Source organism: Bombina bombina, chromosome 12 (genome assembly GCF_027579735.1).
Source record: "Bombina bombina isolate aBomBom1 chromosome 12, aBomBom1.pri, whole genome shotgun sequence".
Taxonomy (NCBI): domain Eukaryota; kingdom Metazoa; phylum Chordata; class Amphibia; order Anura; family Bombinatoridae; genus Bombina; species Bombina bombina.
The window spans coordinates 64479778-64494113 of record NC_069510.1 but is presented as its reverse complement, the minus strand read 5'-3'; the positions used below and the strand labels follow the sequence as shown (position 1 = coordinate 64494113).

At 38.9% G+C, this 14336-nt stretch overlaps 1 protein-coding gene across 2 annotated transcripts in view; it reads left to right on the top strand.

Annotated features, from left to right (window-relative positions):
• Window positions 1-612: 612 nt before the first annotated feature.
• The window catches only part of TAFAZZIN (tafazzin, phospholipid-lysophospholipid transacylase), a 69427-nt gene continuing 55703 nt past the window's right edge, over window positions 613-14336 (top strand). The window contains exons 1-3 of one of the 2 annotated variants that reach the window (XM_053695953.1): window positions 613-723; window positions 3669-3811; window positions 13506-13634. In XM_053695953.1, the coding sequence (XP_053551928.1) occupies window positions 3703-3811; window positions 13506-13634 (238 nt within the window). In that variant the 5' untranslated portion in view covers window positions 613-723; window positions 3669-3702. Of the gene's footprint in view, window positions 724-3668; window positions 3812-4814; window positions 4915-13505; window positions 13635-14336 lie in introns of those variants that run through there. The other variant, XM_053695954.1, reaches the window with a different exon arrangement.

The window sequence follows — 14336 nt, the reverse complement described above, 5'->3', positions numbered from 1 at the left end:
TTTAATTATCTTAGTGGTTTCCCATTGCTCATCTGCAGTCCCAGATAACAGCTTCTCTCCTAAAGAATAAAAACAAATGTTGGGCCCCATGTGTAATATTTTCCCACCACCAGTTCTTCCTGTTTCTAGCACAAATCCTAGGCACAGATGAGGTTCCCATTATTCAGAGTTGAAAAAAAAAAACAATCTACAAATATATGGCTGGCTGTTTTAAAGCAGCCTATAATCAGGATCCCAGATTCATGAAAACCCATGTTGTTCTCACTCCTTTTTCACATTAGTGCTTCTTCCATGTCCAGCATAAGCCCAGATAACTCCTGACGAAACACACAGACAGCAGCAGAAGGAAAGCAAAAAATATCCTATTGATTTGAGTCTCCCGCACTTCTCTGCTTCCTCACTCAGCTCTCTGTACCATGTGATCACTGCAGTCACGTGACTGCTGTGATGTCAGAGTGTCCTTTAGAGGGATAGAATCTAGCCGCTACCACTTCTCTGCTTCCTCACTCAGCTCTCTGTACCATGTGATCACTGCAGTCACGTGACTGCTGTGATGTCAGAGTGTCCTTTAGAGGGATAGAATCTAGCCGCTACCACTTCTCTGCTTCCTCACTCAGCTCTCTGTACCATGTGATCACTGCAGTCACGTGACTGCTGTGATGTCAGAGTGTCCTTTAGAGGGATAGAATCTAGCCGCTACCAGCCTGAAACCGGCGAGTTAAGGTTTGTGAATTAAGAAATGTGTTAACCTAGGACAAAATGTTTTTGAAAAGTATTAAAAATATTTGATAGTGAAAACGCATATGCGTGGCCATGCTTGTGTTGTGCTGAGACTGGCACTAAATATCTTGGTGTTCCACAAAGACATTGACAGTGGGGTGATAGGTTTATGTAAGGTAGATTTGCAAAGCATTTCATTAGTTTTTTTTTTTTTTTAAACAAGTGTGAGTGTTTGACACTCTTTGTAGCAGTGTATGGTAAATGGGTGTATGGGTAGGGGTCACTGGTGATTGGTCAGACCCAGTCTTTGTGTGAAATTGATAGTAGGGTTAGGGGACACTGGTGATTGGTCAGACCCAGTCTTTGTGTGAAATTGATAGTAGGGTTAGGGGACACTGGTGATTGGTCAGACTGAGTCTTTGTGAAAATGATAGTAGGGTTAGGGGACACTGGTGATTGGTCAGACTGAGTCTTTGTGAAAATGATAGTAGGGTTAGGGGACACTGGTGATTGGTCAGACTGAGTCTTTGTGAAAATGATAGTAGGGTTAGGGGACACTGGTGATTGGTCAGACTGAGTCTTTGTGAAAATGATAGTAGGGTTAGGGGACACTGGTGATTGGTCAGACTGAGTCTTTGTGAAAATGATAGTAGGGTTAGGGGACACTGGTGATTGGTCAGACTGAGTCTTTGTGAAAATGATAGTAGGGTTAGGGGACACTGGTGATTGGTCAGACTGAGTCTTTGTGAAAATGATAGTAGGGTGGGTTAGGTGACCCTGGTGATATTGAGCTTGTTGACACTGGTGATTGCATACCTCCCAACATTTCAAAATTCAAAAGAGGGACACCCCCCCCCCCGGCAAAAAAAATGAAATGTGGTGGGCGGGGCTTAAAAATCATAAGACCAAAGTAATAAAAATAAAATTCTAAATAAAGTCATATATTTTAATACACTTAGGCAGCAAATCAAACACAAGCTCAAACCACTGGTATGACTATGTGAGCGCTGTATTTAATTAGCCTTTGCAAAGACATTGCTAAATATTTTTATCTTAATTGCACATTTATTAATACATTCTTTAAAACTACTCTCTGCATTCCCCATTACTATTCTAGATTCTGGCCTTTAAAGTCAGCAAAAATGCACAGTAGCACGCTACATAGCATACACTTACACATGCAGATACACACACTACATAGCATACACTTATACATGCAGATACACACACACTACATAGCATACACTTACACATGCAGCATACACTTATACATGCAGATACACAGACACTACATAGTATACACTTATACATGCAGACACACACACACTACATAGCATACACTTATACATGCAGCATACACTTATACATGCAGATGCATACACTTATACATGCAGATACATACACACTACATAGCATACACTTACACATGCAGATACACACACACTACATAGCATACACTTATACATGCAGATACACATACACACACTACATAGCTTACATTTATACATGCAGACACACACACACACTACATAGCATAAACTTATACATACAGATACACACACACAGTTATGGATACAGATAGACACACACACTACATCATATATGGGTATCTGTAATTCATTGTATGGGGTCCTGGGGTTGGCAAGCACATTAGCTGGCAGTCTGCGGCTGCCACTGTTCGTTACCCTGGTACTAGCACTGCTCATTGTATAAAACTGAAGGCATGCTAGTATTATCACCAGGGGTTAGATATCATCATTTCCAGAGGTAGGTTAGAGAGGTCACCATTACCCATGGTCAGAGTGTATACAGCTTTCTTACTCCTGCTTAACCCACACACCATTCCTTTTCCACAGGGAATATAACAGGTATCTAACCCTGTGAGAGCAAAGCCAGCTGCTTCTGAGTATGGGCCCAATAGAATTGGTAAAAAAAAAAAAAAAAAAATTTTTTTTTTTTTTTTTTAAATGCCTGGGGAAAATCGGGACAGATGGCTAGCAACTCGGGAAAGAGGGACAGACCCCTAAAATCGGGACTGTCCCGCGAAAATCGGGACAGTTGGGGGGTATGTGATTGTAAGGTTGTGCCTGTGTGTTACGGGAACTAGAGGTAGGTGACACTGGTGGTTTGTTAGATTGTGCCTGTTTGACACTGGGTCTTGGGGCTCTGATTCACAGATCACTTGGGATAACGGGTCATAGTGTATAGCAGTGTGTGACAATAGCTAAAGTTGTAATATATTAGTGGTTGGAGCTTTGACAACGAACAGATCTGTATGAAACTGGCTTATACTAACCCTAATATTGTCATTGTGTCGCTAGATATTTGTGGCATTTTGTGGAATACATATATGGCTCTGAAATTTGTGATTATATTTGAAAAAGGATAATGCATTTTTGTAGAAAAGAACAATGTAATTCTTTTACTGGCTATGGTTGGAGCAGATGAGGTACTGCTGTTACTGGCTATGGTAGGAAAGGAAGTAGAGTATCAGCGTGATTTATAATATGGCACAATAACTGGAAAAACAAAAGTACAATTTCTCATTTGTGGTGATGCAGGCCTACACAAGATAATGTTTCTTTTTGGTATAGTTGGGAATGTTCGTTATTTGTGATTCTAGTTGAAAAATCAAGACGCATTTTTGTTAGTGTGTGTGTGTTTTCTGTTATGTGGAATTGGCAAAACCAAAATAAATAGCACCTTATTTTTGTCCAATCCCAGGCCTTGGCAAATTCCAAAAACCAAAGAGCCACAGCTCCTAGAATTTGATTCTTCTGCTCCTTATTATTAGGTTATTCTGCCACAGGGCTTGACAAACCCAAAAGTGTCATGGTGGCTAAGAAGTTGGGCGTATTTCCAAGATATGCAAGCCCTGTTTAGAATTTGATGGTGTTTTGTTATGTTGGTAGCTATTGTGATCTGTTTACAACTTGTTTCTTTTACAGGAAATTTGTCAGAGGTGCTGGTTTCCTCTGAGAGATGCCACTGCTGGTGAAATGGCCGTTTCCTACACATCCTCGTCTACACAGACGTCTAACCAGCAACCTGGTGATGGGTCTTGTTGGTACTTACAGCTGGATTTGGACTAGTAAGGAACCAACAAATAGTTTTTATTCACATCAAGCAAATTGTATAGCTCAGGGCTTGAAATTTAGGAGTCAGCGAATCTTCTCTCTCACTCTCTTTTTTTCTCTCTTCTTTTTCTCTCTCTTTTGTGTCTTCCTCTCTCTAGAGACGCAAATCTCAAATTAGAGTGTTTAATAACCTATTGTCCCCAGCACTTACTAGCCTGCAGCCTGGTCATTAGCAGGGCCACTGCATTCACCCGGTATGCCCCTTTCACCTGGTCCAACCAGTACAGCAGCGTGAACTTTCCCAGCGTGCAGAGCATCTCTACTGCGGACCCTGCTCAGTAGCTAGGTGTGCAAGGGGCTATGTAAAGTGTAAAGGGGCTAGTGTGCCAATTACTGTGTAAAGTGATCATCCCTCCACCCCATATGGCCTCTACACTACATGAGAAATTGTAGAACCCACATACTATGTAGCCACTCTTAATGCTGTGCCTGTGCTTGGGTCTGGTTTTCGAAGCCACAGCTACAGGCTTCCAGCACGGGATACATGCGGCCCTGGCAGTGTTGCTGTGTATAATGGTGAAAGGGAAGGTGAGGCCCAAGCTCAGAGAGGGAGACAAGTTGTCCTCTGCACCCAGTTTAAGTACACAGAAACATAGCTGTAACATGGACATAACTGTGTGCAGTACACTGACGGGGTGTTTTGGGGGCTCCAAACTGGGGAGCCAGGGTCTAATTTAAAAGCACCAGTGGCGAAATGGCTTCTGGGTTTATCAAGCTCTGGTATAGCTCATTGTTTAAACATTGGTAAACTTGACATACTGCAGAACCACAGCATTCTATGGCAGATCACTATTATTCTTACAATTTATTTAAAAAGTACCAACATATTATGCTGTGTTATGACACAAGGTCATTGAAAGTACAATAATCTAAGCGAGGACCATAATGAGTAGAGATGCTGTTTGCTCTAAACCATGAGATAAATTAAAGGACTGATGGATTTATTTTTATTCATAGGTGAATGTGAGGGGCCAGAGGCAAGAAAATCAGAAACCAATCTAAATGTTACAAATCCCCAAACAGATGTGTTTTTATGGAACTTCTAAAACTTTAAAAGGTAGAGTCAAGTCTTACAGAGTGAGGCAAAATAATTCCATAGGGGCAGGTCTAGAAAAATATTTGACAGGATTTTGAGGAAGTAATTAGAGAGGTAGTTCTAGGGCAGAATAGAGGGTCGTCTGGGAGAGTATTTGCAGACAAGAGTAGAGAAATAGGAAGATGCAGCGTTAGTGAGGTTTGTAAAGGTCATGAGTTATTTAAAGGGATATGAAACCCAAAAATGTTCCTTTGTGATTCAGACAGAACAAACCAATAAAAAAAAAGCTTCCAATTTACTTCTTTTATCAAATTTGCTTTGTTCTCATTATATTCTTTGTTGAATAGACACCTAGGTAGGCATCTAGTGCTCTTGCAAATGGTTAAAGTGAAGGTCCATTTTGATGAATTAGTGCCCGATTTTTAAAGGGACACGAAACCCAAATTTTTTCTTTTATGATTCAGATAGAACAGGCAATTTTAAGCAACTGTCTAATTTACTCCTATTCTCAAATTTTCTTTGTTCTCTTGCTATCTTTATTTAAAAAGTAGGAATGCGATGCAAAGGAGTCGGACCATTTTTGGTTGAGAACCTGGGTTATGCTTGTTTATTGGTGGGTACATGTAAGCCTCCAATAAGCAAACGCTATCCATGGTGCTAAACCTAAAATGGGCTGGCTGCTAAGATTTACATTCCTGCTTTTAAAATAAAGATAGCAAGAGAACGAAGAAAAATTGATAATAGGAGTAAATTAGAAAGTTGATTAAAATTTCCTGCTCTATCTGAATCACGAAAGAAAAAATGTGTGTTCAGTGTCCCTTTAATAAACCTATTAAAAACAAGGACACTTTAATTCATCACAATTTCACTGTTTTTTTCAAAAACGTACCTTTTAATCCTGAATGCCGCTTCAGCGATTTCCCCAGCCGTCGGAAGCCTCTGCAGACGCCAGAAATCACGAATCAGGCTTCCTCCAATCACAGCTTCCCCCCATGCAACTCTGTGATTGGAGGAAGCCGGATTCGTCATTTTAGACCCGCGAAGACGGCTTGCAACAGGCGGAGGAAGTGCTGGAGCGGCTGCCAGGATTAAAAGGTAATTTTCTGAAGAAAACAGTGAAATGTCAATTTTGATGAATTAAAGTGCCCTTGTTTTTAATAGGTTTATTAAAAGCCGGGCACTAATTCATCCAAATGGGCCTTCACTTTAACAACTGCTACCATATAGTGCTACAGAAATGAGCCGGCTCCTAAATATATGTCCCTGCTTTTCAACAAAAGATACTAAGATGACAAATAAACTTTGATAATAGAAGTAAATTAGAAAGTTGTTTAAAATTGCCTGTAATTAACAACTGTTGCTTGGCTTTGAACTGCTACTAACTCATCTTTCCGCTACTGATATATCTTGGCAGCTGCCTTTGCAGGACTTTTATCTGTTTATTCCAGGCTTTTCATTACAGGTCCATTGTCCTCATTATTGAGGAAGGTATATATGGTATATGATTATTTTTGGTTTTTGTTTGGTGCCATCTTTTGTTTTTTAGTCTAAGTTAATAAAGAGTTTTGATGTTTTCTTGCATTGTTTTGCATTGGGTCTCTGAGTCTGTGTTTTGTGTCAAAGCCATCTAACTTTAAATTTGCTTAATGACCAAGTGCTGGTTAAAGGTACAGCTGTTCCATTTTTTTCTTTATTTAATATATATATGATATGAAAAAGAAGAGAAACAGGGCGCAACCCCTCTAAGTGTAATAAGTTAGTTACAAACAAATATTTGATGTGTACTTTTTGTGAGCAATTGTGTGGGGCGCTTTTTAATGGTGTGTTTAATATATTATATATATATATATATACAAACAAAGAGGTATCAGCGCACATCCATTTTCCAAAGCACAACATATTTTTTGAACTGCTGCAAAAAGTTGCCTGCAAATACATCAAGAGACAACTATTCTTTTTTAAATAATATTGGGAACTTAGTCACACAATATGGCCATATTTTGCTTAGCCAGTCACCGCTTACAAGGTGCCCCAATTCGACTGGTCCTACACTACAGTCCTTTTGCCACAGAGGGCTGAAACATTCCTGCTTTTACTCTTCATAATAGAATGAGACTCCCTGGCTTTTTATTCACAACTCTTTAACACTGTAATGAGCACACCTGAACTTGGGTGGGGTGCTTAAATCAATGGGAGATGGTAAGTAGTTCAAAAAATATGTTGTGCTTTGGAAAATGGATGTGCGCTGATACCTCTTTGTTTGTGTAATTACTGGGTCATATTGGCAGCACTCCCAGATGTGGATTTAAACTTTTTGTAAGGTGTGCTAAAAAACCACATTTTGTATTTGTGTATATATCTGTGTGTATATCTGTGTGTGTGTATATATATATATAATTTTTTTTTTTTTCTTTTACAGATCCCCAAGACTTATACCGTTGAAAAGGTTAGGTGATAGGCTTTCCAACGGTAGGTCTTGGGGGTCTGTAGCTGCTTAGATGCCTGAGATAGAGGCTTCTAAACAGCACGCCCCCTTTCCCTATACTTGTCATTGTATTTTGTTAATAAAGTTGCGCAGTGATGTCATTGCGCGTGACGTCACCACTCAAAACGTGAAGCCCTGGCGATGCCTGTCACTATACAGGCCCGATCGCTGGGGTAGGAGTGGATGAGAGCCCCCAGATCTCCCTCAAGGTGGGAGAGTGCTAGCGACGGCTCAGAGCCGTCGTTAGCACTCAAGGGGTTAAAAGATGGTGGAACCCATTACTCTATAGAAACACAATGGAATTTAGACATTACAGGAAAGGGACAAAAAAAATTATGAAAGTGTATTGTAAAGTCTAATATAACATTTTATATTACAATCTCATACTCTTTAATATCCCTCTAAGGGAGGCCAATGGATGAACTGGTAGATATAGCAGGTACAGAGTGATATTTAAGGAAAATGATGGATTACATTGGGTATAGACTATAGCCCGGTTGGCCAGAGAGGATAGCGTTTCAGTAGTCTGCGCAGGAAATTATCAGCTGCCTCTTGTGTAAAGAAGGGACACATTTGAGAGATAGGAAAAAAAAAAAAGATAATTAACAAACATTGGGAATGTGTTAAATTTTAGGTGTGGCTGTTGGCGGTCGGTAGGGGAAGTGGGGGGCAACCATGGTTGTTTTGTGCACTGTAAACCAGGCTAACAGGGCCTTATTTTAAAAGAACTTAGAACATAGTTTTAAACAATTTTCCAATTTACTTCTAATATAAAATCTACTTCATTCCTTTGATATCATTTGCTGAAGGAGCAGCAATGCTCTACGGTGGGATAGCTGAACACATGTAGCCAGCCAATCAAAAGCGACCATTGTGTGCAAGCGCCAATCACCATCTAGATCTCACTAGTGTAAGATATGTATCTATTCCTTTTCAACAATGGATACCAAGAGAACAAATGACATTTGAAAATAGAAATGAATTTAAATAAAATGTTCTATCTGAGCCATGCAGGTTTAATTTTGACTTTCCTATCTCTTTAATGAGCCACTGGCTCTGCTTTAAAGGGACACTAAAGTCAAAATTAAACTCTCAGGATTCAGACAGAGTATGCAGATTTAAGAGAGTTTCCAGTTTACTTCCATTATCAAATTGTGGATAGTCTGTTTATATGCACACTTTCTGAGGCACCAGCCTCTACTGAGCATTTGCAAGAGTTTACCGTGTATGCGTCTGTGATTGGCTTATAGCTGTCATATGATCTACAGCTTCTTTTTAAAATTCAGGGTAAGTGCTATTGCATTGTCTATTATATACTTTCTTGATTATTTAATCGTACTTTAACAACAATTTACCAAATGCTTTATATTTATAATAATTAGATCATGGTTTAAATTAGTTTGAATTTTAAAGGGCCGTCAAAAAATGACATTCTCTTATCTGTTAGAGAATGTAATTTTCCGACAATCTACCCTGCTCTACTGTGAATTTAACTCCTTAAAATGGGTTAAAAACATAGTAGAGGCTCCACTTGGGACCTGCAGTGCACTGCTGGTCCTGAGTGAAACCCGACTCTAATCCAATCAACAGCGCTAGTCACACGACTCATATGTTTCTAACGCTGCTGATTGGATCAGCAATGGGTTCTGCTTTGGATCAGCAGTGCACCTCAGGTCCCAAGCGGAACTTCTACTGTGTGTTTAACCCCTCTGTGGGACAGTCGAAATATTACATGTCCTAACAGATTACATGCGCTAACGAATTAGAGCGTGTCATTTTTCGACTATTATATATATATATTAGGAACATAATGACTAAAAAAATCAATGGAGTATAACAGGGCTCGACAAACCAAGGAGCCACTGAGCCACTGGCTCCTAGAATTTTACCCCTGGCTCCTAACTTTTTGGGTTATAATATATGTATATTACACACAAATACCACTGTCTGGCTCCTAAAATTATGTTTGACTCCTAAATTTTAAAAAGATTTGTCGACCCCTGGAGTATAAGATTGATAAATGATCTCTTCTCTGTTTGCAGTCCCAATAAACTATATAAAATCTTATTTGCAGAATGCAAGAGTTAACTTTTCAGAAAAATGGTCCTATAAATAAGACCTAACCGTATAGGGTATCCTTGAAAAATCCATCAGTAGGTAGAGAAATGGACATTTCATGCCCAATTATATCACAGAGAGGATAAAGCTTTGCATATGTGCAAGATTATAGGTGTTTAGTGTGGAAGTCAATCCACTGCTATAGTGAGAAATCCCCTAACACACACAGCTCTTGTGTTATACATTATATTGCAATGTTTTAATGTGTTTTAACCCTTTGAGTGCTAAGCACTTTCCCACCTGGGTGCTAAGCTGATTTAAGGTTTTTCTTATTTGTTGAAATATATATTTTTTTTAACTTTTTTCTTTTTTTTCTTTCAGATCCCCAAGACTTATACCGTTAGAAAGGTTAGGCAATTACCTTTCCAACGGTGGGACTGGTCTGTAGCTGCTTAGATGCCTGAGATACAGGCGTCTAAGCAGAATGCCCCCTTCTTTATACTTGTCATTTTAAAATAAAGTTGCGCGGTGACGTCATCACGTCATTGCGCTTGACGTCACCGTGCAAAACGTGAAGCTCCGGCGATGCCTGTCACTATACAGGCCCGATCGCCAAGGTAGGAGCGGGTGGGAGCCCCCAGATCTCCCTCAAGGTGGGAGGGTGCTAGCGACGGCTCTGAGCCGTCGTTAGCACCTGAGTGGGAAACTCTGCGATGGCTCAGAGCCGTCGTTAGCACTCAAGGGGTTAATAAAGTTTTATTGAAGTTGGGGGAAGCTTCATTTTCGAGATGCTGGGGACAACGTTTCACCTTCCTTTTATGACAATGAAGAAATGCTCACAGGTAACGCCACTTCCTTTTTGATAGTGGTGTGGGGGCTTTTTTGTAGCCTTTATTTTGGCCCTATGCCTCTTACAGGTACACGGTATGCTTTAAAGGGACACTGAACCCAAAATTTTTCTTTCATGATTCAGATAGAGCATGCAATTTTAATCAACTTTTCTAATTTACTCCTATTATCAATTGTTCTTCGTTCTCTTGCTATCTTTATTTGAAAAAGGCAGCTTTTTTTTTTTTGGGTTCAGAACTCTGGACAGCACTTTTTTATTGGTGGATGAATTTATCCACCAATCAGCAAGAACAACCCAGGTTGTTCACGAAAAATGGTCCGGCATCTAAACTTACATTCTTGCATTTCAAATAAAGATACCAAGAGAATGAAGAAAATTTGATAATAGAAGTAAATTAGAAAGTTGCTTAAAATGTCATGCTCTATCTGAATCACAAAAGAAAACATTTGGGTTCAGTGTCCCTTTAATCTTTTATGTTTTCATTTGCCCTAAGACAACTTGTGGTTTGAAAGATTATGTTGTACCATTGTTTTTTAAGGTACATTGTACTCTTTTTGCAGTGACCCCTTTTACCTTTGTTTTGAAATTTGTGATCGCTGCGTATCCCTTTAGAAACCACCACCTATACTGAAAATATGAATAACAAATGTATTCTCTGTAATAGCTATTTCATCTGAAGACAATAGTACTAATTTATCTTCCATTAGGGTGTAGGAAAGAGAGACGGATTTTGTGAGATAGCTGGTTGTGCCCAGCCATAATTAGCATTTCAATACTTAAAGGGACAGTCTAGTCCAAAACAAACTTTCATTATTCAGATAGGGCATGCACTTTTAAACAATTTTCCAATTTACTTCTATCACCAATTTTGCTTTGTTCTCTTGGTATTCTTAGTTGAAAGCTAAACCTGAGAGGTTCGTATGCTAATTTCTAAGCCCTTGAAGGCCGCCTCTTAGCTCAGGGCAGTTTGACAGTTTTTCACCACTAGAGGGTGTTAGTTCTTGTGTTTCATAGATAACACTGTGCTCACGCACGTAGAGTTACCTAGGAGCCAGCACTGATTGGCTAAAATGCAAGTCTGTCAAAAGAACTGAAATAAGGGGCAGTCTGCAGAGGATTAAATACAAGGCAATAACAAAGGTAAAAAGTATATTAATATAACAGTGTTGGTTATGCAAAACTGGGGAATAGGTAATTAAGGGATTATCTATCTTTTAAAACAAATATTCTGGTGTAGACTGTCCCTTTTAACTATGTTAAGGCATAAATAACATTAGCAGGTCTGCTTTACCTGCAGGCTCAGCCCCTTTGTACAGGCATGCCCTTGAGAAGAACAGGTAATGGTTTTAATGAGCAAAAATGACTATTTCAAATACAAAAATAAACCCTTTGGACAAAAGTATAAAAGGTAATTTGGAACACTTTAAGGGGAAACACATTTTATAGTACATTGCCCTTTTAAAGGGATATCAAACCCCCCAAAAAATATTTTGTGATTGACAGAACATACCATTTTAAGAAAAGTTTCCGATTTACTTTTATTTTCAAACTTGCTTCTTTCCCATGATATTCTGTGTTGAAGAGATACCTAGGTAGACATCTGGAGCACTACATGGCATGAAATAGCGCTGCTATCTAGTGCTCTTGGAAATGGATAACATTCTTGCTGTATTCTGGTAGCGGCTGCGATCTACATTCAGTTTAATGGCGCGATCGGGCTGGCTTTGACTAGACGGCGTGCTCGCAATGCGCTTATGTTAATTAAGACCCGTTTAGTAGATTAAATTAAAATGCAAGTTTAAAAAAAAAAAATATCTCTGGAATCCTTTTAGTTCTAAAGTTTGCGCTAAGCTAATATTATATAATTCTGCACTAATTAAGGGGAAACAGGAGGGAGGACAACAGCTTTTTAGGGACAATTCTATGGCATTATTCCTTCCCATTCATTTGCTTTACAAATATTTTGTTTATTCATTTTATTACGAGTGATGTGTTTTTGCCTAGAGACGGGGCATGTCCCTCCATTTGTATGCGCTATGGGGGGGGGGTGCTCAAGGTCCCCCGATTGCTGTTCTTGTCTGGCATCTGTAGAGCTCATACAGCAACAGCTAGCTAAAAATCCAGATTTCAAATCTCATGAGTTGTGGTTAATTTCAGAATTTCACTTTGAATCCATTTTTTTTCGCCCAAACAGATAGCAGAGCAGCAATTAAAGGAAACACATTTTTTCTTTCATAATTCTGACTGAGCCTATTTACCTGCTTTACAACAAAGAATACTAAGACAATGGAGTAAATATGATTAAATAAGTAAATTGGAGACTTTTTTTCAAAATAATGTGCATCATAAAAGAAGAATGTTGAGATTCATGTCCAAGTAACAAACGCTGCTTGTTCAATGCTCCTTTGCAGGAATTAAACACAGCAGAGCACTGCTGGTCCAGAGCGAATATGGCTGCTGACCCAATCGGCAGCGGTAGTCACATGACCCAGTTGTGTGACAAATTATTCCAATTGGGTGACCAACCGTTTCATCTCAGGACCACAAGTGCTTTGCAGCTCCCAAGCCATACTTTAAAGGGACATTAAACACTTTGAGATGGTAATATAAAATGATAAATTGTATATAATAAAACAACTCTGCAATATACTTTCATTATTTATTTTGTCCTCTTTGCCTGTAATTCCATTCTGAAATTGAGAGCTTTTCAGTTCCTGTTAGAAATGGAAGTGCAGAACACTGTTAAATCCAGCACAACCATTGGCTGCACACTCTAATGACCTATTTATAACGGTCCCTAATTGGCCACAGCAGAGAAGGTAACACAAGTTACAACATGGCAGCTCCCAGTGTTTTAAAGACACTAAAACTTTACACTTATTTTGTCACTTTTTAAACAACTAATGAAACTTTAAAAAATACATCTACATGTTAGTCATGGACTAATCTTTTCTTTGAATGCATCATTCTATCTAGCATGTATTTAGTGTTTTAATGTCCCTTTAACTAAATGTTTAATTCATGCAAAGGAGCATTGCACGGTCCCCTATGTTAAAATCACATGCTCTAATGAATCGGTTCATGTCATTTTTCCACCACAATCACCCTTTAAGACTAGGGCACCCTATTGGCACCTACATTATTACAAAACAAAAAGTGAAGAAAAATGAAAAAAATAAATGTATCCCTTTTATCCATTCTTTCTCTCAACTCCTACAGAATACATGAATCATCTCAACGTGCACAATAAGGAGGTTCTGTATGATCTGATAGAGACACGTCGGCCAGATACTCCTCTTATCACCATCTCCAATCATCAGTCCTGCATGGATGACCCGCACCTGTGGGGTAAGGATTTTTTTGATGTTGTTTCTGGCCATAGTAATCTGAGATATTCACAATCAAGGGTCCACAGATGGTCTATAAATTCGTAATAAACCGCGTCTTAAAATAAAGTCACATCCCTGAAGTGGGTGGTGAGGGTGACCGAGGCTGATAAGTATGCACGGTCTGTATATAATGCTTTAGGGCTGCTAAAATGTGCTAAGTCAATCAATTCTCCATCCAACATGATTTTCTTTTTTCCTTGTATTCCAGAGAACCATATATCATTAACTTGATGGGACATACTTCAAGTAAAATATGATCTATGTGCTTAGTATACACCTGCTGTTATACACTTAATTTTGAAAAATTGCATGCAACAGAAATATTTTTAATAAAAGTATGTCACATTGTTTTTTTTGTTTTGTTTTGTTTTTAAATTGAAGGACCATGCAAATCTAGAGAAGTCCAGGATTGCATCCCTTGAAAAGCCTTTTAGAAGTTTTTATGTCTTTTCCTGTGGCCAAACTGCTCTAAACTAAAATTTGAGTCTCACTTTGTAGCCTTTCCATAGATACATTCAGGCCCATGCTAAATAGTTTCTAAATTTTGTCCTGAGTTTAGAAATACCCAATGTTTACATGTTTTTTACTTTTTTTTATAGGGCCATAAATACAAGTAGCAATTTGCTATTTCCAAACCACTTTTTTTTTCAAAATTAGCGCT